At 44.1% G+C, this 26,221-nt stretch overlaps 1 protein-coding gene across 3 annotated transcripts in view; it reads left to right on the top strand.

Annotated features, from left to right (window-relative positions):
• The window catches only part of ca12 (carbonic anhydrase 12), an 88,933-nt gene extending 62,789 nt beyond the window's left edge, over nt 1-26,144 (top strand). For 2 of the 3 annotated variants that reach the window (XM_043680140.2, XM_087981928.1), the window contains exons 10-12: nt 291-323; nt 9,402-9,483; nt 17,231-26,144. In XM_043680140.2, the coding sequence (XP_043536075.1) occupies nt 291-323; nt 9,402-9,483; nt 17,231-17,309 (194 nt within the window). In that variant the 3' untranslated portion in view covers nt 17,310-26,144. Of the gene's footprint in view, nt 1-290; nt 324-9,401; nt 9,484-12,749; nt 14,122-17,230 lie in introns of those variants that run through there. The other variant, XM_043680141.2, reaches the window with a different exon arrangement.
• Nucleotides 26,145-26,221: the final 77 nt, after the last annotated feature.

The raw sequence follows: 26,221 nt of genomic DNA, 5'->3' as shown, positions 1-26,221 counted from the left end.
TCACCACCCTCTGAATGCAGAAATGTCTCCTGACCTTAGTCATGAATGGCCTACCGTGAATCCTGAGACCATGATCCTTTGTTCGTAGCCACTCTGAAATGCAGTCTTTGTTTTGAAAGTGAGGAAATATGGCAGGAAACTGGGTACAGCAAAATTCCACAAGCAGTAATGTGATGACCAAATTATAAAGTGCTGTAAAATAAACAAATATGAAATAGTACAGATACAAATTGTTGCAGGCCTGGTGTTACAGGTATTAATATTAATATAACTTTCTTTTATTTTTTCAGATACTCTAAATGCTGAACATAAGCTGGCATTCGGTAAGTTTTGTTTCTATATGTAAGCCTGCAGTGCTCTGCTTGATTGTACTAGTGATATTGAGTTTGCTTCCTGCTTTAGTGCCTTATTGTGATTGTATGTGCTTACTATGACTCTTCCCGTTTTGCAGTACTCTTCTGAAGCTGATTTCATCGAGGAGAAAGTGAGGTCTGCAGATGCTGGAGATCAAAGTTGAAACTTTATTGCTGGAAGAGCACAGCAGGTCAGGCAGCATCCAGGGAACAGGAGATTCGACGTTTCGGGCACAGGCCCTTCTTCAGGAATGAGCAGAGAGTGTTCAGCAGGAGAAGATAAAAGGTAGGGAGGAGGGACTTGGAGGAGGGGCGTTGGAAATGTGATAGGTGGAAAGAGGTCAAGGTGAGGGTGATAGGTCGGAGTAGGATGGAGGCGGAGAGGTCAAGAAGAAGACTGCAGGTCAGGAAGGCGGTGCCGGGCTGGAGGGATTCGGCTGAGACAAGGTGGGGGAGGGGGGATGAAGAAACTGGTGAAGTCCAAGTTCATCCCCTGTGGTTGGAGGGTTCCCAGTCAGAAGATAAGACGCTCCTCCTCCGACCGTCGGGTTGTTGTGGTTTGGCGGTGGATGAGTCCAATGACCTGCATATCCTCGGTGGAGTGGGAGGGGGAGTTGAAATGCTGTGCTACAGGGTGGTTGGGTTGGTTCGTCCGGGTGGCCCAGAGGTGCTCTCTGAATCGCTCCGCAAGTAGGCGGCCTGTCTCCCCAATATAGAGGAGGCCACACCGGCTGCAGCGGATGCAGTAGATGATGTGGGTGGAGGTGCAGGTGAATCTGTGGCGGATATGGAAGTTTCCTTTGGGGCCTTGGAGAGAAGTGAGGGGGGAGGTGTGGGCGCAAGTGTTGCACCTCCTGCGGTTGCAAGGGAAGGTGCCGGGAGTGGAGGTTGGGTCGGTGGGGGGTGTGGATCTGACAAGGGAGTCGCGGAGGGAGTGGTCTCTACGGAAAGCTGATAGGGGAGGGGAGGGAAATATATCCTTGGTGCTGGGGTCTGTTTGGAGGTGGCGGAAGTGACGGCGGATGATGCGCTGTACATGGAGATTGGTGGGGTGGTAGGTGAGGACCAGTGGGGTTCTGTCCTGGTGGCGGTTGGAGGGGCGGGGCTCAAGGGCGGAGGGGCGGAGGAGCGTGGTCGACGGTGCCCTCCACCGCATCTCCTCCACTTCCCGCTCCTCCGCCCTTGAGCCCCGCCCCTCCAACCGCCACCAGGACAGAACCCCACTGGTCCTCACCTACCACCCCACCAATCTCCATGTACAGCGCATCATCCGCCGTCACTTCCGCCACCTCCAAACAGACCCCAGCACCAAGGATATATTTCCCTCCCCTCCCCTATCAGCTTTCCGTAGAGACCACTCCCTCCGCGACTCACTTGTCAGATCCACACCCCCCACCGACCCAACCTCCACTCCCGGCATCTTCCCTTGCAACCACAGGAGGTGCAACACTTGCGCCCACGCCTCTCCCCTCACTTCTCTCCAAGGCCCCAAAGGAAACTTCCATATCCGCCACAGATTCACGTGCACCTCCACCCACATCATCTACTGCATCCGCTGCAGCCGGTGTGGCCTCCTCTATATTGTGGAGACAGGCCGCCTACTTGCGGAGCGATTCAGAGAGCACCTCTGGGCCACCCGGACGAACCAACCCAACCACCCTGTAGCACAGCATTTCAACTCCCCCTCCCACTCCACCGAGGATATGCAGGTCATTGGACTCATCCACCGCCAAACCACAACAACCCGACGGTCGGAGGAGGAGCGTCTTATCTTCCGACTGGGAACCCTCCAACCACAGGGGATGAACTTGGACTTCACCAGTTTCTTCATCCCCCCTCCCCCCACCTTGTCTCAGCCGAATCCCTCCAGCCCGGCACCGCCTTCCTGACCTGCAGTCTTCTTCTTGACCTCTCCGCCTCCATCCTACTCCGACCTATCACCCTCACCTTGACCTCTTTCCACCTATCACATTTCCAACGCCCCTCCTCCAAGTCCCTCCTCCCTACCTTTTATCTTCTCCTGCTGAACACTCTCTGCTCATTCCTGAAGAAGGGCCTGTGCCCGAAACGTCGAATCTCCTGTTCCCTGGATGCTGCCTGACCTGCTGTGCTGTTCCAGCAATAAAGTTTCAACTGAAGCTGATTTCAGCATTCTTGTCTGAAGGCCTGTTTGTTCCTTAATAACATTGAACCGTATTTCTACTCCAACTGGCTTCATTTCAAAAACTCAAAGCAACTGGCCACCAGTCTTGCTGTGTTCCTGCTTTGATTTTGTTCACAAATATTCTCCAGCATTTCATTCCTGCAAGTGGTTCTGCAGTGCACGTGATCTTCTTCTTATCATGGATTGGTCTAATAACAAGCTTTACATGTATTCTACTCCCCTACTTAATGTTTTATTGTGTAAACTGACAGATATGGCAGAGTCCTGAACTGTGCATTGCAAAATGGATTCCACTCATCAGTGGCTTATTGTTTACATTTTGAATAAAAATGTGAACTGGGATAAAGAGTAGGGCATTCACCCCACTTTGAACTTGTTCCACCATTTTATAAGATTATGGATAATTTGATTGTAACCTCAAATCTGCATTCTCACCTACCCCTCTCTCAACCTTTGCTTAACAAGAATCTGTCTATCTTTGCCTTAAAAATATTCAAAGACTCTGCTTCAACCTTCTTTTCAGGGAGAATGTTCCAAAGACTCATGACCATCCGAGTGAAATTATTTTGCCTAATGTGTTTTAAATGCAAAGCCCTGAGTTTTGAACACTGACTAGATTCTAGATTCTCCCATAAGAGGAAACAGTCTCTGCATTCACCTGGTCATGATCCTTTGGAATGAATTCAACCAAATCACCTCTTACTCTTCTCAACTCCAGCAGATTTAAGCAGAGCATGCACAAATTGAGAATTCTCAAAATTAATAGTCAATAGAATCTGGCAGACTCAAAGCATCCTCTCTACAGAGTGAAATAAATGTCAAGAAAGCAGAAATGTTCACACTAATGCTGAGACAAAGGATGGATGTGGGAAGATGCTAACCTGGTGCTAGTGTCACGGAACCAGTAATCCAGAGGCCCCAAGCTAATGTGTTAGGGATATGGGGAGTTTGTGCAATTTAAATTCAATAAGTACATCACTAATGTCCTTTAGGGAAGGAAATCTACCATCTGTACCTGTACTGGCCAAATGTGACCCCAAACCCATAGCAATATGGTTGAGTCTGAAATGACGCAGCAAGCCAGTCAGCTTGAAGACAAATGGCAAGGACAACAAACGCTGGCCTAGCCAGTGCCCGAAACATCGATCCTGCTGCTCCTCAGATGCTGCCTGACCTGCTGTACTTTTCCAGCACCACGCTCTTGACTAGTGTTACCTATATCCAGGAGAAAATAAGACAAAAGCTTGGTAAATGTGCCTCTCTTTTATGTACGAACAGATGGAGATTTGGAGATCCCATAAAAGGCACTGGTAAAAATGGGCAGCTGATCAGTACCAATTTCTGTGAGTTTTCTTGCTCTTTAATGTGTGATATGAGATGATCCACTCGTTTGTCTCATACTGCCCTCTGCAGGTCCTGCCAGCTCATAGAGTCAGCGAGACTCAAAACATCAGCTTGCTTTTGGATACTGTGATCTCCAGCACTTTTTGTTGCCAGTACGTAGCCTGTCACTACCAGTGCTACAGCTGTTGCTGGCAGGTGTTACTCCGATGTACCTCTTGACTATTGAGGGTAAGTCCTTGCAGTGATGGACTATACCCTCAATAGGTACCCTCAATAGTGATGGACCGAGCAGCTGCTGCAGTCAGTGCAAGTTCCAGTTTTTTTAAAATTCTGGAAACTGAAAATCTGGGAAGAGTTTCTGCAGGAATTTTGATTTCTGCATGTGGCGTGAGTCATTTACCATCATCTCGATCAGCGTTGCAGTGTGCACCATCCACAAGATGCAGTGCAGTGGCTCGCCAAACTCACTTGAGCAGAACCTTCCAAAGCCATGAGAGTGGGAGCATGAGGTAATGGGAGCTTTATCGGATCTTCACATACCATTTCCAACTTGAAACATATCGCCATTCCTTCACTACCACTAGATCAAAATCCTACCATAGCACTATGGGGATACCTTTGCCAGGAGAACCATAGTAGTTCAAGAAGGTAAACCACTGCCCTTGAATATTTAATATTTCATCAGACACCGGTGAAGTGCCAGATTACTGGAGGATAGCTAATGTAGTTCCTTTATTCAAGAAAGGCAACACAGAGTTAGGCCTGGTTATTACAGACCAGTCAGTGTTAGGGAAATCATTGGAAAAAAATTGAAGGGTGCAATTAATCAATGCTTTGAAAGGCAGGAATTGATGAGGAATAGTCAGGAATGATTTGTTAAATGAAGATCCTGATGGACTAATTTATTTGAGTTTTGAAAAGGTGACTAAATATATTCTTGAGGGAAGTGCAGTTGACGTGGTTTATGTGGACTTCAATAAGATCCCCCATGGAAGGCTGGTCCAAAAGGTAAGAGCCCATGGGATCCAAGGCAAGCTGACAAACTAGATCCAAAATTGGCTTCCAAATATGAGGCAAAGAAGGTTGTTTTTGTAATTGGAAGCATGTAATCAGCAGTGTACCACAGCAATCGATGCAGGTACACTTGCTGTTTGTTATGTATATTAATGATTTGGATGTGAATGTAGAAGGTATAATTAGCAAGTTTGCAGATGACATGAAAATTGCTGTGTATGAGGAGGGCAGTCTTAGTGTACAGGCTAATGTTGATCAGCTGATAAATTCAGCAAAGCAATGGCAGGTGGAATCCAGATAAGTGTGAGGTGATGCATTTTAGGAGGTCTAATAAGGGAATGCTATGCACAATGAATGGTAGGTCCCTTGGGAGTACTGAGGAACAAAAGGGTCCTTGGTGAACTTCCAGAGTTCATAGATCCCTGAAAATGTCAGCATAGCTAAACAGGATGGTGAAGAAGGCATAAGGGATGCTTGCCTTCTGAAATAACTTATGACCAAGTCACCCTGTATATATACATGAAGAGTCCTTGACACTGCTTCAACTGCCTCAGAGCCAGCCCTCAGAATGAGCAGAATTCCTGACACTCCTGTTTATATCAGCCAGGGCTCTCTGACTGGACCAGGTTAACAGCTCATGACATCCACCCGGCCAACCTCCTTACAATCACTGCACGTTCATTGCCAGGATGTAGAATATAGGAGCAAGGAAATCTTTGTTACAATTTTATAAAACATTGGTAAAACCACAGATGGAATACAGTGCAGTTCTAGTCATCACACAGTCTGAAGGATATGATTGCACTGGAAAGGTTGCACAGGAGATTCACCAGAATACTGTCTGGGATTTAAGTTTCAGTTATGAGCACAGACTGGTTGGCTGGGTCTGTTTGCCATGAAGCAGAGGAGGTGGAATGAGGTATACAGATTTATAAGGCAGAGATAGAGTAGATTATGAAAATCTCTTCTCCATGGCTAACATGTCTTAAAACCAGAGAATGCTGCCTGACAGAGGCAAGATTAAGCTGGAGAGGGTTCAGAAGAGATTTACAGCATGTTGCCAGGTATGGAAGGTTTGAGTTATAAAGGTTGGGATTTTTTTTGCTGGAATGTAGGAGTGTAAGAGGCGAGCTGAAAGAAGTATAAAATAATAAGACATGTAGATATTGTAAATGGAAGGGGTTTTCAAGACCGGGGGCACATTTTTGAGAGGAAAGAGATTTAAAAAAGACATGAGGGCAAAGCTTTCAAACACGAATGAATATTCGTGTACAGAATGAATTTCCAGAGGAAGTGGAGGATGTGGGCACAGTTACAATGTTTAATACACATTTGTACATTCATAGGAAAAGTTTGGAGGGATATGGGACAGGTGCAGGCAGGTGGAACTAGTTTAGTTTGAGATTATAGTTGGCATGGATTGGTTGTACCGAATGGTCTGTTTCCATGCTGTACGACTTTATGACTCTATGACTCGAAGAACCTGGATGAGCATTAAAATGCCAGGCCATAGTGGCTATGGACCAAATGCAGGTAAATGGATTAGTTTAGAACATAGAACATAGAACATAGAACAATACAGCACAGAACAGGCCCTTTGGCCCACGATGTTGTGCCGAACATTTGTCCTAGCTTAAGCACCCATCCATGTACCTATCCAATTGCCACTTAAAGTTCGCCAATGATTCTGACTCTGCCACTCCCACAGGCAGCGCATTCCATGCCCCCACCACTCTCTGAGTAAAGAACCTACCCCTGACATCTCCCCTATACCTTCCACCCTTCACCTTAAATTTATGTCCCCTTGTAACACTCTGTTGTACCCGGGGAAAAAGTTTCTGACTGTCTACTCTATCTATTCCCCTGATCATCTTATACACCTCTATCAAGTCACCCCTCATTCTTCTCCGTTCCAATGAGAAAAGGCCTAGCACGCTCGACCTATCCTCGTATGACCTCTTCTCCATTCCAGGCAACATCCTGGTAAATCTTCTCTGCACCCTCTCCAAAGTTTCCACATCTTTCCTAAAGTGAAGCGACCAGAACTGCACACAGTACTCCAAATGTGGCCTAACCAAAGTCCTGTACAGTTGCAACATCACTTCACGACTCTTGAATTCAATCCCTCTGCTAATGAACGCTAATATACCATAGGCCTTCTTACAAGCTCTATCCACCTGAGTGGCAACTTTCAAAGATCTATGAACATAGACCCCAAGATCCCTCTGCTCCTCCACCTTACTAAGAACCCTACCATTAACCCTGTATTCTGCATTCTTATTTGTCCTTCCAAAATGGACAACCTCACACTTGGCAGGGTTGAACTCCATCTGCCACTCCTCAGCCCAGCTCTGCATCATATCTAAGTCCCTTTGCAGCCGACAACAGCCCTCCTCACTATCCACAAGTCCATCAATCTTTGTATCATCTGCAAATTTACTGACCCACCCTTCGACTCCCTCTTCCAAGTCATTAATAAAAATTACAAACAGCAGAGGACCCAGAACTGATCCCTGCGGAACTCCACTTGTAACTGGGCTCCAGGCTGAATATTTACCATCTACCACCACTCTCTGACTTCGACCGGTTAGCCAGTTTTCTATCCAACTGGCCAAATTTCCCTCTATCCCATGCCTCCTGACTTTCTGCATAAGCCTACCATGGGGAACCTTATCAAATGCCTTACTAAAATCCATGTATACTACATCCACTGTTCTACCCTCATCCACATGCTTGGTCACCTCCTCAAAGAATTCAATAAGACTTGTAAGGCAAGACCTACCCTTCACAAATCCGTGCTGGCTGTCCCTAATCAAGCAGTGTCTTTCCAGATACTCATAAATCCTATCCCTCAGTACCCTTTCCATTACTTTGCCTACCACCGAAGTAAGACTGACTGGCCTGTAATTCCCGGGGTTATCCCTATTCCCTTTTTTGAACAGGGGCACAACATTCGCCAATCTCCAGTCCCCTGGTACCACCCCTGTTGACAGTGAAGACGAAAAGATCATTGCCAACGGCTCTGCAATTTCCTCTCTTGCTTCCCACATAATCATAGGATACATCCCGTCAGGCCCGGGGGACTTGAGTTATTCAAAATGTCCAACACATTTAGTCTGGTTTGGTATTTGTTGGTAAGGACGTGATGGGCAGAAAGGCTTTATTCTATGCTGTTTGACTCTATGACTGTACCTTCTCTAGGGCAACTGGAGATGAGCAATGACTGCGGGCCCAGCCAGAGATGCTCAAACGCCATGAGCCAATATATAATTGGTGATTCTAGAAGTGACATTGTGCAAATTAGATTAGATTACTTACAGTGTGGAAACAGGCCCTTCGGCCCAACAAGTCCACACCGACCCGCCGAAGCGAAACCCACCCATACCCCGACATTTACCCCTTACCTAACACTACTGGCAATTTAGCATGGCCAATTCACCTGACCTGCACATCTTTGGACTGTGGGAGGAAACCGGAGCACCCGGAGGAAACCCACGCAGACACGGGGAGAATGTGCAAACTCCACACAGTCAGTCGCCTGAGTCGGGAATTGAACCCGGATCTCATGGCGCTGTGAGGCAGCAGTGCTAACCACTGTGCCACCGTGCCGCCCACATTTCAGGATCCCTGAATTATCTATACAGTTAGAGTCCACCACAGATTGTATTTACATTGAAATGTTCAGAGACCATGATGTATTTCTCTCTCACTCTCACGCACACAAAATCACACACACACACAAACTCACGCATGTGCACGTGCGCGCGCGCGCACACACACACACACACACAGACATACACTGACTTACACACAGACAGAAACACAGGCCAGCTTCTCTGTAATTACAGGTGCACTAAGCATAACTTCCTGTCCATTTAATATTATGATGCCTATCCAGTTTTGCTTTCTAGAACTGCGGGTCCATGGGGAGAGGATGGTGCAACTCTGCTGGTTTTGTAACACAGATCACTCCAATTTCAAGTTACTGGGACAATGGATGTTTTTCCACATGTTGTATTTGAGAGCCATGGGTAAGGATTGTAGAGATCTGTTTTCTGTGTTACTGGCTCTCCTTCCTTGGCCATCATGACCTGGTTTGGGGCTCAAACTCAGAGCTTTTGTCTTGAAGGCAGGGAACCTGCACATAGAAGATTCAATAAATAGACAGCTTCAGTAATGAAATGATGATAGCAGAACATTAGCCTTTTATTCTTAACATTAAGGAACTTCAACTCTCATGCTCTTATTTTCTGCTGAGTTGTTTCTCTACTGCAAAGTTCAGCAGGTGATGGAGGGTTTTAAAGTCTGATGGTCTCCTGCTGTAATATTTATTCAAATTTATTGAGTTCCTGACCTACAGCGAGAAGAGAGACATCAGCTGAGAGCTGCAGCCTGTATTCTTATCCTCTTAACTGAGGAGAAATTCTGATTTCCATCACTCAATATTAACCAATACCAAAATTCTCCTTCAAGTGAGATTTAGTATTCACTGTAAACGGTGGATTAATTGTGGATTTTCTGTGCAGGTGTAATCGTGACTATTGCCTTGGGTTGTTTGCTGTGTGTTATGGTTGCTTCAGCTCTGACCGTTTTCTTCCTACGGAAAAGGTAAGAGTTTAATACTCGGGCTCTGTTAATAGAACCTGTTAATGGGAAGCTCTGTAATCAAAGGAGATGTTTGTATCAGAAATTTATTTTTCCTCATATCCAACATGAAGCTATTTAAGAGATATTACGACAGATTATTGGTTAGGGAAGCTTTTGGGAACATTTTAAAATAAGTAAATTATGTCAGGATGCAGAGAGGTTGAGTTGGGAATTCCAGAGCTTGTGGCCTAGGCAAGTGAAGGCAAAAAAAATGCAAATATATGAAGAAGAAAGATGAATAGGCTGCTGGGCTCTTTGACCTCCTCTGACATTCAATAAGATCATGGCTGATCTGTTTTTAACCTCAACTGCAGCTTCCTTAGTGATCAAGAATCTACTTCTGCCTTAATTCCCTCTCTGCACCCACTGCCTTTGGAGGAAAGGAATTTCAAAGAGATGCAGATAGAGATCCTTTGAGAGAAAAACGTTTCCTCATCTTTGTCTTAAATAGGCGACCACTTTATTTTTAAACTATGACCCTAAAATCATAGATGCTCCAATAAGGGAAAACATCCTTTCAACAACCACCTTGTCAAGTCTCCTATTTTAATTTAGTCACCCCTAAAGAAGAGGGTGAAGAGGGGAATGGGTCTGGGTGGGTTGCTCTTCGGAGGGTCGGTGTGGACTTGTTGTGCCAAAGGGCCTGTTTCTGCACTAAGTAATTAATCAAACCTTCTGTGAACTGCTTCTAACACATTAATATTCTTCCATTAGTATGATGACTTTTGTACACAGAACTCCAGATGCAGTCTTGCTAATACCCTGTATAACCGAAGCATAACAATTCTCCCACGAATAGTCATAACATTCTGTTAGCTTTCCTGATACTTGCTGTACCCACATAATGACCTTCCCTGATTCATGCACTTGGGCACCGAGAACCCCCTGCATCTCAGAACTCTGCAACGTCTCACCATTTAGACAATATGTTACTTTTTATTCTTCCTGCCAAAATGAACAATTTCACATTTTCCTATATTGTTTTCCATTTGCCAATCACAGAATTGTTACAATGCAAAAGGAGGCCATTCTATCCAGTGTGTCTAAGCAAGCAGCTGACTTAGTGCCATTTTCTCACTGTCATTCTCCCTGGGATTGCACAATCCTCCTTTTCAAATGCATGAAAACATACAGAAATGGAGCAAGCATATTCAATTACTTGAGCCTACTCTGTCATTCAGTAAGATCATCATGATTATAATGTTAAATTCACGTTCCTGCCAACCCCGAATCACTTTCACCTCCCTTGTTTACTGGGAGATAGATCTGTCTATCTATCTTTGCTGTAAAACTTTTCCAACAGGTTTATTTGAAAGTACAAGCTTTCAGAGTGCTGCTCCTTCATCAGGTAGCTAGTAGGGCAGGATCATAGGATACAGAATTTATGGTAAAAGATCAAAGTATCATACAAATGATGCAATATATTGAACAAACGTAAATTGCTGTCTTTTATCACTTATAATGGGTTGCAGGTTTCATTTAATTAATATGCAATTCAAATCATATTCCCGAGATAACTTAAGGTTTTTTAAAAAAAGTGATATCTCAGCTCAGTCAATGTATTCAAGGTGTGAGGTTAAGAGTCTGTCTGTATTCCAATGTTGAGTCAGACCAGTTCTATATCCAAGGAAGGAATTTATAAAATTTCATGTGGACTGACTGTCAGCAGATTGTGTGCTTTTTGAACAAAATAGAATGTAACTGCAAATACAAATCTGCAAATGCAAGTTCACCCCATAGACTTATGTGCGCTTGTGTGTGAGGGAGAGAGAGGGAGTGAAAGAATGTGTGTGTGTGTGAGAGAGAGAGAGAGAGAGTGTGTGTGTGTCTGTGTGTGTGTATGTGCGTGTATAGTGTAGTGGGCTCACCTTTTGTGTGACATAACCCAAGATCCTGGTTGAGGCCATCCTGACTGGTACCAAACGTGACTATCAGCTTCTGCTTGGTGACTCTGCACTGTTTGCATCCCAAAGTCCACCTTGGGCGACAGTCGGCCGAAGGTCCTTGACTGCTGAAACGTTTGCCAACTGGGAGGGAACTTCCCAGAATGGATGTGGTGGACATGGATTTTAACAAGGCATTCAATATGGTTCCCCATGGTAGGCTCATTCATAAAATAAGGAAACATGGGATACAGGGAAACCTGTCTGTCTGGATACAGAATTGGCTGGCCCATAGAAAATAGAGAGTGGTAGTAGATGGGAAATATTCAGCCTGGAGCTCGGTGACCAGTGGTGTTCTGCAGGGATCTGCTGTTTGTGATTTTTATAAATGACTTGGATGAGGAAATGGAAGGGTGAGTTAGTAAGTTTGCTAATCACACAAAGGTTAGTAGAGTGGTGGATAGTGTGGAGGGCTGTTGTAGATTCCAACGGCACATTGACCAGATGCAGAACTGGGCTGATAAATGGCAGATGGAATTCAGCCAGGCAGATTGAAGTGATTCATTTTGGAAGGTTCAATTTGAATTTAGAATTCAGGGTTAAAGGCAGAATTCTTGACAGTGTGGAGAAATAGAGGGACCTTGGGCTACATGTCCATAGATCCCTCAAAGTTGTCACCTAAGTTGTTGGAGTTGTTAAAAAAGCATATGGTGCGTTGGCTTTCATTAGTGGGGGAATTGAGTTTAAGACCCTTGAGGTTCTGCTGCAGCTCTATAAAGCCCTGGTTAGACCACACTTGGAATATTGTGTTCAATAGTTTAATGGTTACCTCATTGTAGGAAAGATGTGGAAGCATTAGAGAAGGTGCAGAGGAGATTTACCAGGATGCTGGAGGACATGTCTATGAAGAAGGATCGAGGGATCTAGGGCTTTTCTCATTGGAGTGAAAGAGGATGAGAGGTGACTTAATGATGTACAAGAGAGGTGTACAAGATGATGAGAGGCATAGCATCTGCTCGGTTTCGCCAATGTACTATGCCTTGGGGAATCCTTGCCTGCAGCTATGAGGTAGACAACATTGGCCGAGTCACATGAGTACTTGCTGCGCACGTGGTGGGTGTGTCCCCACGTGTATTGGTGGTATCCATGTTGACACTCTGACACGTCTTGCAGTGGTTGCCTGATAGGCATGTATGGTATTGTGGTCGATGTTGTCCTGAAGGCTGGGCAGTTTGCTGCGAACAATGGTCTGCTTAAGGTCTGGATGTTGTTTAAAGGCAAGAGGTGGAGGCATAGGGAAGATCTTTGTGAGGTGCTCATCCTCTCATCAATAATGTATTGCAGGCTGTGAAGAACGTGGAGCAGTTTTGCCACTCCCAGGAAGTACTAGACAACGAAGGGTATCCTGTGTCTGTTTCCTGAGGAGGTCATTACGATTTCTGGCTGTACCACTTTGGAACTGGTGATCGATGAGTTGGGCATCGAGAAGGTGCTGAAGTTTCTGAAAGTGCTGAAGGACACCGTCATAAGAACAGGATACGATGCCCAACTCATCGATTACCAGTTTCGACATGGCACAGCGAGAAACCATAATGACCTCCTCAGGAGACAGACACGAGATATGACCTGTCAGGGGCCCAAACTGCCCAGCCTTCAGGACGTCGACTACAACATCTCACACACCTGTCACGGCAACCACTGCAAGACGTGTCAGAGTGTCAACATGGATACCACCAATACACGTGGGGACACACCCACCACTTGCGCAGCAAGTACTCACGTGATTCGGCCAATGTTGTCTATCTCATATGCTGCAGGCAAGAAGTCCCCGAAGCATGGTACATTGGCGAGGCTGAGCAGATGTTACAAAATCGGATGAATGGACACCACACAACAATCACCAGGTGAGGATGTTCCCTCCCCATCAGTGAACACATCGGTGGTCAGTGACATTCGGCCTCGGATCTTCAGCTGACCATCCTCCAAGGCAGACGTCAGGTTATGCAGCAACACAGAGTGGCCGAGCAGAGGCTGATAGCCAAGTTTGGTACCCATGGGGATGGCTTCAACCAAGATCTTGCGTTCAAGTCACACTATAGGTGACCCCACTACACTATACACACGCACTCATGTACATACCCTCTCACAAATATATACTCTGTCACACGCACACACACACGCGCATGCACATACGCACACACACTCACTCACAGTCTCACTTTCTCCCTCACAAGCATGCACACACACATATAAGTCTATGGGGTGAATTTGCATTTGCAGATTTGTATTTGCAGTTACATTCTATTTTGTTGAAAAGCACACAATCTGCAGACAGTCAGTCCATGTGACATTTTATAAATTCCTACCTTGGATATAGAACTGGTCTGACTCAAGGTTGGAATACAGACAGACTCTAACCTTAAACCTTTAATGCGTTGTCTGAGCTGAGATGTCACCTTTGTTTTTTAAAACATTTAAGTTACCCTGGAATTTGACTTGAGAAAAGTTCTGGGATTTACATACAAAACCTGCAACCCATTCTAAGTGATTAGTGACTTAATAGCAACCTAGGTTTGTTCAATACATCACATCAGTTATATGATACTTTCACCTTTTGCTATTAATTCTGTGTTCTATGATCCTACCTCACGAGCTACCTGATGAAGGAGCAGTGCTCCAAAAGCTTGTACTTCCAAATAAACCTGTTGGACTATCACTTCGTGTTGTATGATTTTTAACTTTGTCCACCCCAGTTCAACACTGGCACCTCCACATCATTAATAATCACATCCCTCTGAATACAAAAACAATTTGTCTCATCTCTGTTTTAAATGAATGACTCTTGATTTTTAAACCTCATTCTAAATTCTCTCAGAAGCAGAAATGTCCTCTCATCATTCACCCTCTTGTTTGTTGTATGTTCCAATCATCACCTCCTAGTCTACTGAACTCCAGTGGATCCAAGCCCAATCTGTCCAATTGTTCCTCATAAGACAAGCTCACCTGCTGTCCCAATTCAGGTTTTAGTCTGTTTCCAATGAATTTACTACCTTCATTACATGAAGAGACCATACTGCACACAGTACTCCAGGTGTGGTCTCACCAATGCCATGTATAATTGAGGCATACACTTTTGTATTCCCCTTGTGGTAAATGATTATATTCTATTAGTTTTCCTAATTATTGCCGAATACCTGCAAGCTAGCCTTTAGTGATTTTTGCATAAGGAAACCAGATCTCACTGCAGCTCAGAGTTCTGCAATCTCAAAATTTTGATCATTTTCCTTCTGTATCCTTTCTGCCAAAAAAGACAATTTCATATTTTCCAATTTGCCTACTCACTCACTCAGTTTATCTACTTGTATCTGTAGCCTCCTTATGTTCTCTTCAAATCTTACTTTCCTACCAATCTGTGTTTTCAGAAGATTTGGCAAGAATACCTTCAACCTGTTCAAAGTGGCACAATGGCTCACTGGTTAGCAGTGCCAGGATTCCGGTTCAATCATAGCCTTGGCCAACTGTCTGTGTAGAGTTTGCATGTTCTCCCTGCATCTGTGTGGATTTCCTCCCACAGTCCAAAGATGTGCAGGCCAGGTGGATTAGCCACAGGAAATGTGGGCATACAGTGGGGGACTAGATTTCAGTGGGATGCTCTTTGGGGAATTCGTTCAGACTTGATGGACCAAATAACCACTTTCTGTTTTTTTTTCTTTTTCTTCTTTTATTTTTTTCTCTTTTTTTAAAAATATATTAACCCCCACACTACCGCCTAACTGCTGTAGTGCTTATTTTTTCCCCAGCACCCATGTTGTGTGTGTGCAGGTGTGAGACACAGTGAAAGACACAAGGTGTACCAATCTTTATTCAATTTCCACCACTAGGAAGAAAGGAAACACCCGAGTGGCCAGTGACAAGCAGTGCCCTTCACAAAAGATAATGCTGTGTGATCAAACAGTGAAGGGGAGGGCAGAGATTAAATCAAAATAGAGTTGGAGGGGGAAATAATACAACTCCTGAGTGTTGGTGGAGACCGCGTGCTCCTTCTCCAAGGGCTCTAACGTAACCGTGGAAAAGGGACAGGCAGTCGGCCCTAACAACCCCCTCCACGGCCCGCTGCCTGGTCCTGTTTATGGCCAGTTTGGCCAGGCCCAGGAGCAGACCCACGAGGAGGTCTTCAGACCTGCCGTCCCTCCTCCGTACCGGGTGCCCAAAGATCAGGAGCGTGGGACTGAAGTGCAACCAAAAGCAGAGAAGGAGGTTTTTCAGGAAATCAAAAAGGGAGTGCAAACGCCCACACCCAATATACACGTGGTCCACAGACTCCACAGCACCACAGAACAAGCAGTTGGGCTGGGAGTCTGTGAACCACCGCAACCTGCGGTTGCAGGGGACCGCTGCGTGCAGCACCCTCCATCCCAGATCCCCGAGAGAAAGGGGGAGGACTCCCACATAGAGAGCCCTCCACTGGGGAGCCCCACTGCCTGGTGGCAAATGGGCACACCAAGGCATGTCCGGAAGGTGGACGGTGTGCAGCAGCAGTCGATACAGGGCCCGCCTTTTTACGTCCTTAAAAGGGACAAAATTAAAATTCCGGAGGCAGCTCAGGTTGTGGGGCACAGGCTCCCATTGGGAAGTACGGGACCTTGGGGCCAATGTGAAATTCCGTCCGGGCTGGGGTGAGCGCTGACGAGATCCCACCGCACAACTGAGCATCCTCCAACTGGTGCCCTACGTCGGGTCCGAGCACCGGCAATAACCACTTTCTGCACTGTGGAGATTCTATCAATCTTTAAATAAGTCATTTATATACATTGGATAAAGTTGAGGTCCCTGTGCTAATCTCTGTGTAACATCACCTGTTACGTTTTGCCAATCTATAAAGAACCATTTCACCAAATCTGTTAATGAGCCAATCTTCGAATCTCACCAATATGCTGCTAGCTTGCTGTCTTATTCTAATTTTTCCCTTTTGGTTAATTTTTGGTCTTTTTTTATACTCCGTTACATCTTATATTTGTGCCTCCTTTGCACAATGACATACTTTTTTTCCCTTTTAGTCTCATCAGATCTTCAGCATTTCTAATTAGTCACAGATTGCACATACGTGCCTTAGTTGTTGGAATGTATCTATTCTGGGTATTCTGAAACATCCCCTTAAATGGCTGCCACTTAATCTCTGTCCATCTGTCCTTCTAACCTAACAGCTAAAATCCCGTTTCAATGTTTGAGTTGAACCAGTGCACCTTCAAGCAATGCGTTCCAGACCCCTGGATTCCAGATTATCTCATGTTTGTTTTGTTTCTTCTATCAATTCATTTACATTTGTGCCCTCACAATTTTCAATCCTTTAATGAGTGTCAGCACTTTTTCCCTCTCTACCCTACACAGATCCCCTTATGGTTTTGAATACTTCGGTCAAAGGTCCTCTTAATCATCTTTTCTCCAGTAAAAACAATCCCAGATTTTTTAAAAATCTATTTTACATAACTGAATTCCTCAGCCCTGGAAACAATTTTATGAATCTTTTCTGCTGCCTTTCCAATACCTTCAAATCATTCCAAAAGTGTAGAGCCAAGTTGTTTTGTGGTCCGGATCTTCAATCCTCCCGAATTAATAAACCTCTACTCCATCTCTTCTCGTGTGTCAAAATCACTCTTCATTCTTTGATCTTTCAAACAATAAAACCCCTCACACCCATCCTCTTTTGCTTTGGTTAAGGATTTTTGGGAGAGCTGTGTAAAATGTAGGATAAGATTAATAAATTAGATCTTTGTTGCTCTTGGTGTGTATTTTGTTTTCACTTAATATACATCTTGTTATTGCAGAGCTGATAAAACAACTGAAAATAATGGCGTTACTTACAAGCTGGCAACCAGCAAAGAAGACGAGCTTTCACAAGCATGAATCACAAACTTGATTAAATATATTCTGGAAATAGTTTAGTGGTGATTGTCAGTACAGACGACTGAGGATATAGCAGCAGCAATTTGAGTTGATTTATAATTTGATTTATTTTATCACATTGTTCCTAGATAGAGTGAAAAGTTTTGTATTACATGCAGTACAGGCAGATCATACCATACAAAGTGCATTAGGGTGATAGGACAGAACAAGGAGTACAATGTTATGGCCGCAGTGAAGGTTCACCAAGACCGAAGTCAACAGTAAATTTGAAAGGTCCTTTCAGAAGTCTAATAACAGCAGCAAATATGTTATTCTTGGATCTGTTGATCAATGCTTTTAACATTTTGTATCTTCTGCCCGATGGAAGAGGTTGGAGAGATTGTAACTGGATTGGGAGGGGTCTTTGATTATGTTGGCTACCTTTTCAAGACAGCAAAAGATATATAGGGAGTCATGGTTGGAAGTTTGGCTTGTGTAATGGACTGGGCTGTGTTCACAACTGAGCAGAGCAGTTGCCATAACAAGCTGTGATGCACTGGGATACAGTGCGTTCTGTGGTGCATCTATAATAATTGCTAAGAGTCTTCATTGACATGCAGAATTTCTTTAGCCCCCAGAGGAAGTTGAGGCATTGTTGTGTTTTCTTGATCATTGCATCAACGTGGGTGGACCAGGACAGATTGTTAGTGATAGTCATCCTGGGAACTATCTCCACCTCAGCTCCATTGTTGTAAATAAGGACATGCCCTCAACTTTACTTCCTGTAGTTAATGACCAGCTCTTTTGTTTTGCTGACATTATCTTTACACCATGCTCCCAAGCTCTCTATCTTTTTCCTGTATTCCGTCTCATCATAGAATCCCTGAAGTGTAGAAGCAGGCCCATTGAGTCCACACTCACCCTCTGAAAAGCACCCCACCCAAACCCTGCCCCAGCCCCTGCCCTATCCTTGGAACCCCACATTTTCAGGGCTAATTCACATAACGTGCATATCCCTGGACACTATGGACAATTTAACATGATCAAGCCACCTAATCTGCACATCTTTGGATTGTGGGAGGAAACTAGAGAACCCGGAGGAAACCCACGCAGATACAGGGAGAACATGCAAACTCTGCACAGATAATTGCCCAAGGCTGGAATTGAACACCGCGTCTCTGGCATTGTGAGGCAGCAGTGCTGTCCTTTGTCTGAGATCCAGCCTACAATGGTGGTGTCATCGGTGAACTTGTAGATGGAGCTGGGATGAAATTTGGTAGGGTTTAGCACCTAGCAACCTTGTGTCATTTTGTGTAAAACTTTGACCTTTACTGAGTTCTTGTCTTTAACCTTTACTGAAGAATATCCAAATATTATCTTTTAATAACAACTCCTTAAAATTCTAATACATCAATTTTCCTCCTGGATGCTGCTCATTGCATTGTCCTGAAGATTAATTTTAAATCCCTGGATATTCCAGGTCAATCCTGGAGAGTTGGCAACTTTAAAAATCTTTGTGAGGGACAGACAGAGACTCGACTCACCACTGTGTCTCTTTCTCTCTCAGTGGAATCTATCTGAAGTTTAATAGAAATTCTGAGTCTCGGTGCATTTGTTAAAGAAGTTTTGATTTCTGACAGAGTTTTCTTGTTTTTAATGTCCACTTCCATGTGAAGACGTCTTGCCTTTCTTTCCCAACCTGAATGCAGCACAGTGAGAATTACACCTCCTATTTCCATTCTTATAAAACCATTTTTTCATATCTAATCTGTCTTTGTACTTAAAATCATCTAACCAGATTCCCTTCTTTGGATTTTAGAGACCTTCATAATTTGATTTCATTCTGTTACATATTTTAAACTCATATGATGCATTTAAGGTGAAGGTAGATAAACCACAGAGAACAGGGTTATGTTAGCAGTGAGATGAAATTGAATACTAAGTCACATTGGACATATGGCACAAAAAGACAATTAGTCCATACTCCACTTGAACCTCCTCCCATCTTTCCACATCTAAATCATGTTCCTCTATTCCCTTCGAACTCATGTTTGTACAGCTTCCAATTATGTTTTAAATGCTCCCTGTGATAGTGAGTTGAGTAAAGAAATTTCTTCTAAAGTGAGGTGGGAGGAAGCTTATCTGGATCATAGCCACTGGCATAGAGCTGCAGAGCAGGTTGACCTTTTTCTGTGTTGCAACTGAAAATGTACATCAAACACACTTTTCCAACAAAAAGCCACACTGTAATTTTGTTACTGTTTTGCTGTTTTGTTAAGATCAAGTCAAATTGCCATAGTCAATAGAGAGAGGTTTTTAACCTGAGGGCCATCACAACTCAGGCAAAGCGAGAGGTTGAGAAGGATAGTCCTCCATAGCCTCAGCCAGTTTGGGGATTGAGCCCACACTCTTAACATCACATTGCTTTGCAAACCAACCATCCAGCCAACTGAGCTAAATTGAAATCCCATTGTTGAGATAGTTGTCAAGTCGAATAACTGCTCAGGTATAGGCAATTTTTCCCTGATGGGGAGTGCAGAACAAGACAGCACTATTTAAAAATGAAAGTTTGGCCATTCAGGAGTTAAACCCCATTTTTGTAACTGTTATGGATATTTACAAATCGTATCGCAAATGCTGGGAATCAACTGAAGGTTTTTCAGGATAGATTTTTCCATTTTTGTTAAGTAAGGGTGTTGAAAGTTACATATTGAACATTTTGGAGTGTTAATAATCAAACTTCTTAGAATTGTGCAGCGGCAGACTTTCAAAGACAAATAACTTGGCCTTGGAAGGTTATGAAGCATAAGTTGTTTCCCACTTTTCAAGTTAGTGTGCTTATGTGCAAAGATGCAATAGTAATGAAATAATTTGTGATTCCAGTTTGATTTTAGAATACTGAACTTGAGTAGAGGAATTGTTAAGTGTACAGTAGAACTAGAATGCAGAATAAAACCTGTTTTTTTAAAGAGTTAAGAGAAGTTAGATCAGGAAGCCCTGTTTTGGGGACATCTCTTTGCATTAAACAGTTTACGTGAATGAATTATACAACATTAGAGCAGAGTACAGGCCCTTCGACCTTCAATGTTGCATCAACCTTTGGAACCAATCTGAAGTCCATCTAACCTACACTATTCCATTATCATCCATATGTTTTATCCATTGACCATTTAAATGCCCTTAAAGTTGTCAAGTCTACTACAGTTGCAGGCAAGGCCCCTACTACTCTGGGTAAAGAAACTACCCCTGACATCTGTCCTATAGCTATCACCCCTCAATTTAAAACTATGTCCCCTTGTGCTAACCATCATCATCCAAGGAAAAAGGCTCTCACTGTCCACCCTATCTAACCCTCTGATTATCTTATATGTCTCAATTAAGTCACCTCTCAACCTTCTTCTGTCAAACAAAAACAGTCTCAAGTCTCTCAGTCTTTCCTCATAAGACCTTCCCTCCATACCTCCTAGTAAATCTCTGAACCCTCTCCAAAGCTTCCACATCCTTCCTATAACATGGTGACCAGCACTGTATGCAATACTCCAAATGTGGCCACGCCAGAGTTTTGTACAACTGTAGCATGGCCTCATGGTTCCGAAACTCAATCCCTCTGCCAATAAAAGCTAACACAACATATGCCTTGTTAACAACTCTATCAACCTGGGTGGCAACTTTCAGGGATCTAATTACATGAATACTGATATCTCTCTGTTCACCTGCATTGCCAAGAATCTTACTATTAGCCCAATGCTTTTTATTCCTGTTGCTCCTTCCAAAGTGAATCACCTCACACTTTTCCACATTAAACTCCATTTGCCACCTCTCAGTCCAGCTCTGCAGCTTATAGATGCCCCTCTGTAACCTGCAACATCCCTCAGCACTATCCACAACTCCACCGACCTTAGTGTCATCCGTAGATTTACTACCCCATTCTTCTATGCCCTCATCCAGGTTATTTATAAAAATGACAAAAAGCAGTGGACTAAAACTAGATCCTTGCAGTACACCACTAGTAAGTGAACTCCAGGATGAACATTTCCCATGAACCACCACCCTCTGTCTTCTTTCAGCTAGCCAATATCTGATCCAAACCGTTAAATCACCATGCCTCCGTATTTAGTGCAATAGTCTACTGTAGGGAACTTTATCAAATGCCTTACTGAAATCCATGTACACCACATCAACTGCTTTACCCTCACCCATCTGTTTGGTCACCATCTCAAAGAATTCAATAAGGTTTGTGAGGCATGACCGACCCTTCATAAAACCGTGTTGACTATCCCTAATCAACTTATTTCTCTCTAGATGATTATAAATCCTATCTCTTATAACCTTTTCCTACACTTTACCCACAACTAAAGTAAGGCTCACTGGTCTATAATTCCCAGGGTTGTCTCTACTCCCCTTCTTGAACAAGGGGATAACATTTGCTATCCTCCAGTGTTCTGGCACTATTCCTGTAGACAATGATCACATAAGGATCAAAGCCTGCAATCTCCTCCCTGACTTACCAGAGAATCCTAGGATAAATCCCATCTGGCCCAAGAGACCTATCTATTTTTACACTTTCCAGAAGAATCAGAAAATGTTCTTGTACATACTTAACAACTTCCTCTCCATCTAAACCCTTAACACTATGGCAGTCCTAGTCTATGTTTGGAAAGTTAAAATCCCCTACCATAACCACCCTATTATTCTTACTAATAACCGAAATCTCCTTTCAAATTTGTTCCTCAATTTTCTGCTGGCTATTAAGGGGTTTATAATACAATCACAATAATCCCTTTCTTATTTCTAAGTTCCACCCAAATAACTTCCCTGGATGCATTTCCAGGAATATCCTCCTTAAGTATAGCTGTAATGCTATGCCTTATCAAAACTCCCCCCTTCTCTCTTGCCTCCCTTTCTATCCTTCCTGTAGCATTTGTATCCTGGAACATTAAACTGCCAGTCCTGACCATCCCTGAGCCACGTTTCTGTAATTGCTATGATATCCCAGTCCCATGTTCCTAACCATGCTCTGAATTCATCTGCCTTCCCTGTTAGGCCTCTTGCATGAAGTAAATGTAGTTTATATTATCAGTCCTAGCGCGTTCTCTGCTTTGAACCTGCCTGCCCTGACTGTTTGACTCACTTCTTTTCTCAACTTTATCAGTCTCACATTGATCTCTTTTCTCAGTATCACCCTGGGTCCCATGCCAACCCCCCCACCACATACACACACACAACACACCTTACTAGTTTAAATCCTCCTGAGCAGCTCTAGCAAATCTCCCTGCCAGTATATTAATCCCCTTCCAATTCAGGTGCAATCCATCCTTCCTGTACAGGTCACTTCTACCCCAGAAGAGATTCCAATGATCCAAAAATGTGAATCCTTCTCGCATACACCAGCTCCTCTGCCACACATTCATCTGCTCTATCCTCTTATTCCTGCCCTCACTAGCTCGTGGCACCGGGAGTAATCCAGAAATTACTACTCTTGAGGATTCATGCCTAACTCTCTATATTCTCCCTTCAGAATCTCATCCTTTTCCCTTCCTATGTCATTGGTTCCAATGTGTACAATGACCTCCTGCTGGTCCCTCTCCCCCTTGAGAACATTCTGTACCCTCTCTGAGAATTCTTGATTCTGTTACCAGGACAGCAACAGATCATTCTGATTTTTCACTGCTGACTGCACAAACGTTTGTCTGTGTCTCTGACTAGAGAGTTTCCTATCACAATCGACCACTTGGAACCCGACGTACCCCTCATTACAGTAAAGGCTGCCTTGATACCAAAAACGTGACTGATTTCCCTGAGAGTCCATCGCCCCTATTTTTTCCAAAACAGCACACCTATTTGAAATGGGGATAGCCACAGTAGACTCCTGCACTACCTACCTGTCTCTTCTACCTTTCCTGGAGTTAACCCAAGACTGTATCTGCAGCCTTTCTCCCTTCCTATAACTGCCATCCATCACACCTCCATCCTCATTACCTCTGTCACTCCAGCCGATCCATTCAATCTGATAGGATTCGCAAGACATAATCCTCAGTAACATGTAAACTCTCCTTAAACTCCCACATCCAACAAGATGAGTGTATGACTCTACTGAAGACCATCTTTGCTCCTTCACAATCTACAGACCCAGAAAATTGAACCGTCTTATTGCTCCACAAAAAAATACTGCTCCAGGCTAACTTCATACTTATGGCTTATACTTTAAAAATTTAATCAAGAGGCAGATCTCAGTAAAACATATAATCAAGAAAGAACCCACTCTAATCACTATTGTAGATTTACAGCAAGGCGACACTTAAAATTATGCACTTATCTGTTTTGATGCTGTGACTTCTCCCAGTGGAGTCAGTCACCATAATTCTATTAGTTTTAGAATAGTGATGGAAAAGGATAGACCAGATCTGAAAGTTCAAGTTCTAAACTGGAGGAAGGTTAATTTTGATGGTATTAGGTGAGAACTTTCAAAAGCTGATTAGGGGCAGATGTTTGCAGGTAAAGGGATGGCTAGAAAATGAGAAACCTTCAGAAATGAGATAACGAGAGTCCAGAGACAGTATATTCCTGTCAGGATGAAAGGAAAGGCTGGTAGATGTAGGGAATGCTGGATGACTAAAGAAATTGAGGGTTTGGTTAAGAAAAAGAAGGAATCATATGTCAGGTAGGAATGATCGAGTGAATCCTTAGAAGAGTATAAAGACAGAAGGAGAATACTTACGAGGGAAATCAGGAGGGCAAAAAGGAGACATGAGATAGCTTTGGCAAATTGGGTTAAGGAGACGCCAAAGGGTTTTTACAAATACATTAAGGACGAAAGGGTAATTAGGGAGAGAATAGGGCCCCTCAAAGATCAGCAAGTCAGCCTTTGTGTGGAGCCACAGCAGATGGGGGAGATACTAAATGAGTATTTTGCGTCAGTGTTTATTGTGGAGAAGGACATGGAAGATAGAAAATGTAGGGAAATACATAGTGACACACTGAAAAATGTCCATATTACAGAGGAAGAGGTGCTGGATGTCTTAAAGTCATAGAGTCATAGAGATGTACAGCATGGAAACAGACCCTTCAGTCCAACCCGTCTATCCCAACCCAATCTAGTCCCACCTGGCAGCACCCGGCCCATATCCCTCCAAACCCTTCCCATTCATTTACCCATCCAAATGCCTCTTAAATGTTGCAATTGTACCAGCCTCCACCACGTCCTCTGGCAGCTCATTCCATATACGTACCACCCTCTGTGTGAAAAAGTTGCCCCTTAGGTCTCTTTTATATCTATTCCCTCTCACCCTAAACCTATGCCCTCTAGTTCTGGACTCCCCGACCCTAGGGAAAAGACTTTGCCTATTTACCCTATCCATGCCCCTCATTATTTTGTAAACCTCTATAAAGTCACCCCTCAGTCTCCAACGCTCCAGGGTAAACAGCCCCAGCCTGTTCAGCCTCTCCTTATAGCTCAAATCCTCCAACTCTGGCAACATCCTTGTAAATCATTTCTGAACCCTTTCAAGTTTCACAACATCTTTCCGATAGGAAGGAGACCAGAATTGCACGCAATATTCCAACAGTGGCCTAACCAATGTCCTGTACAGCTGTACCTCCCAACTCCTGTACTCAGGAAAGGAAAGCATACCAAATGCCTTCTTCACTATCCTATCTACCTGTGACACCACTTTCAAGGAGCTATGAACCTGCACTCCAAGGTCTCTTTGTTCAGCAACACTCCCTAGGACCTTACCATAAAGTGTATAATTCCTGCTCAGATTTGCTTTCCCAAAATGCAGCACCTCGCATTTAAACTCCATCTGCCACTTCTCTGCCCATCTGGTCAAGATCCTGTTGTAATCTGAAGTAGCCTGCTTCACTGTCCACTACACCTCCAATTTTAGTGTCATCTGCAAACTTACTAACTGTACCTCTTCTGCTCGCATCCAAATCGTGAAACACATTGAAGTGGGAGATGGCACGGGATAAGATGACATTAGGCACACGGACACGCAAGATGGCCACCAGAACACAACATAGAGAGAGACAGCAGAGCAAATACAGACACTGCCTGGAGCCACCAGAATGCCAGCACAATGCACTCACAACCTAATTGATTAGTTAAAGGTGGGTCGGGAGAGAGAATACACATGAGTAATGAACACTGCTCGAACACTGCTCGCTGGGGGACTGGGTCTAGCCATCACCTCTTATAGAAATGCTAACAGCTTGATACTTATTCAATACAAAATCCAGGGCTGCAGTAATCGTCCTTCTCAGGAAGAGCAATCAATGCCCATTACTACAGCAATGGACATCCGTGCAGACATGGAAACTGACAATGTCTACACCGAAACTGACAATGATTCTGCAATGTTTACAACAAGCAAACTACGTTACAGCAACAATAACCTCATCACTGACTTATTGTATCACATGGCTCAGTGGTTAGCACTGCAGCCTCACAGCACCAGGGTCCCAGGTTCAATTCCAGCCTTGGGCAGACTGTGTGGAATTTCTACACTCTCCCTGTGTCTGCGTGGGTTTCCTCTGGGTGCTCCGGTTTCCTCCCACACTCCAAAAGATGTGCAGGTCAGGTGAATTGGCCATGCTAAATTGCCCATAGTGTTAGGTGCATTAGTCAGAGGGAAATGGGTCCTGGTGGGTTATCCTTCGGAGGGATGGTGTGGACTGGTTGGGCCGAAGGGCCTGTTTCCACACTGTAGGGAATCTATTCTAATCTAATCTAAAAGTTTCTTGACATGTGCTCAGGGTCGAGAGAAGACTCATAGCTGACCACTGTGCTGTTAGTGTCTTGTTCTCCCTGGAGCTCCGGTATTTCCTTGTGCAATAAACTTTGTCATTGAACCCTGACGCTGACTCCGAGGCTGGTGATTTTTCTCACAACAATTGAGAGCAGGGGTCTTATTACTGTTGCCCGGGTCAAAGGC

The sequence above is a fragment of the Chiloscyllium plagiosum genome, unplaced genomic scaffold, assembly GCF_037043375.1.
Source record: "Chiloscyllium plagiosum isolate Xiang-an unplaced genomic scaffold, Cpla_swu_hap1 HiC_scaffold_42, whole genome shotgun sequence".
Classification (NCBI taxonomy): domain Eukaryota; kingdom Metazoa; phylum Chordata; class Chondrichthyes; order Orectolobiformes; family Hemiscylliidae; genus Chiloscyllium; species Chiloscyllium plagiosum.
This window is presented reverse-complemented; position numbering and strand designations above follow the sequence as displayed.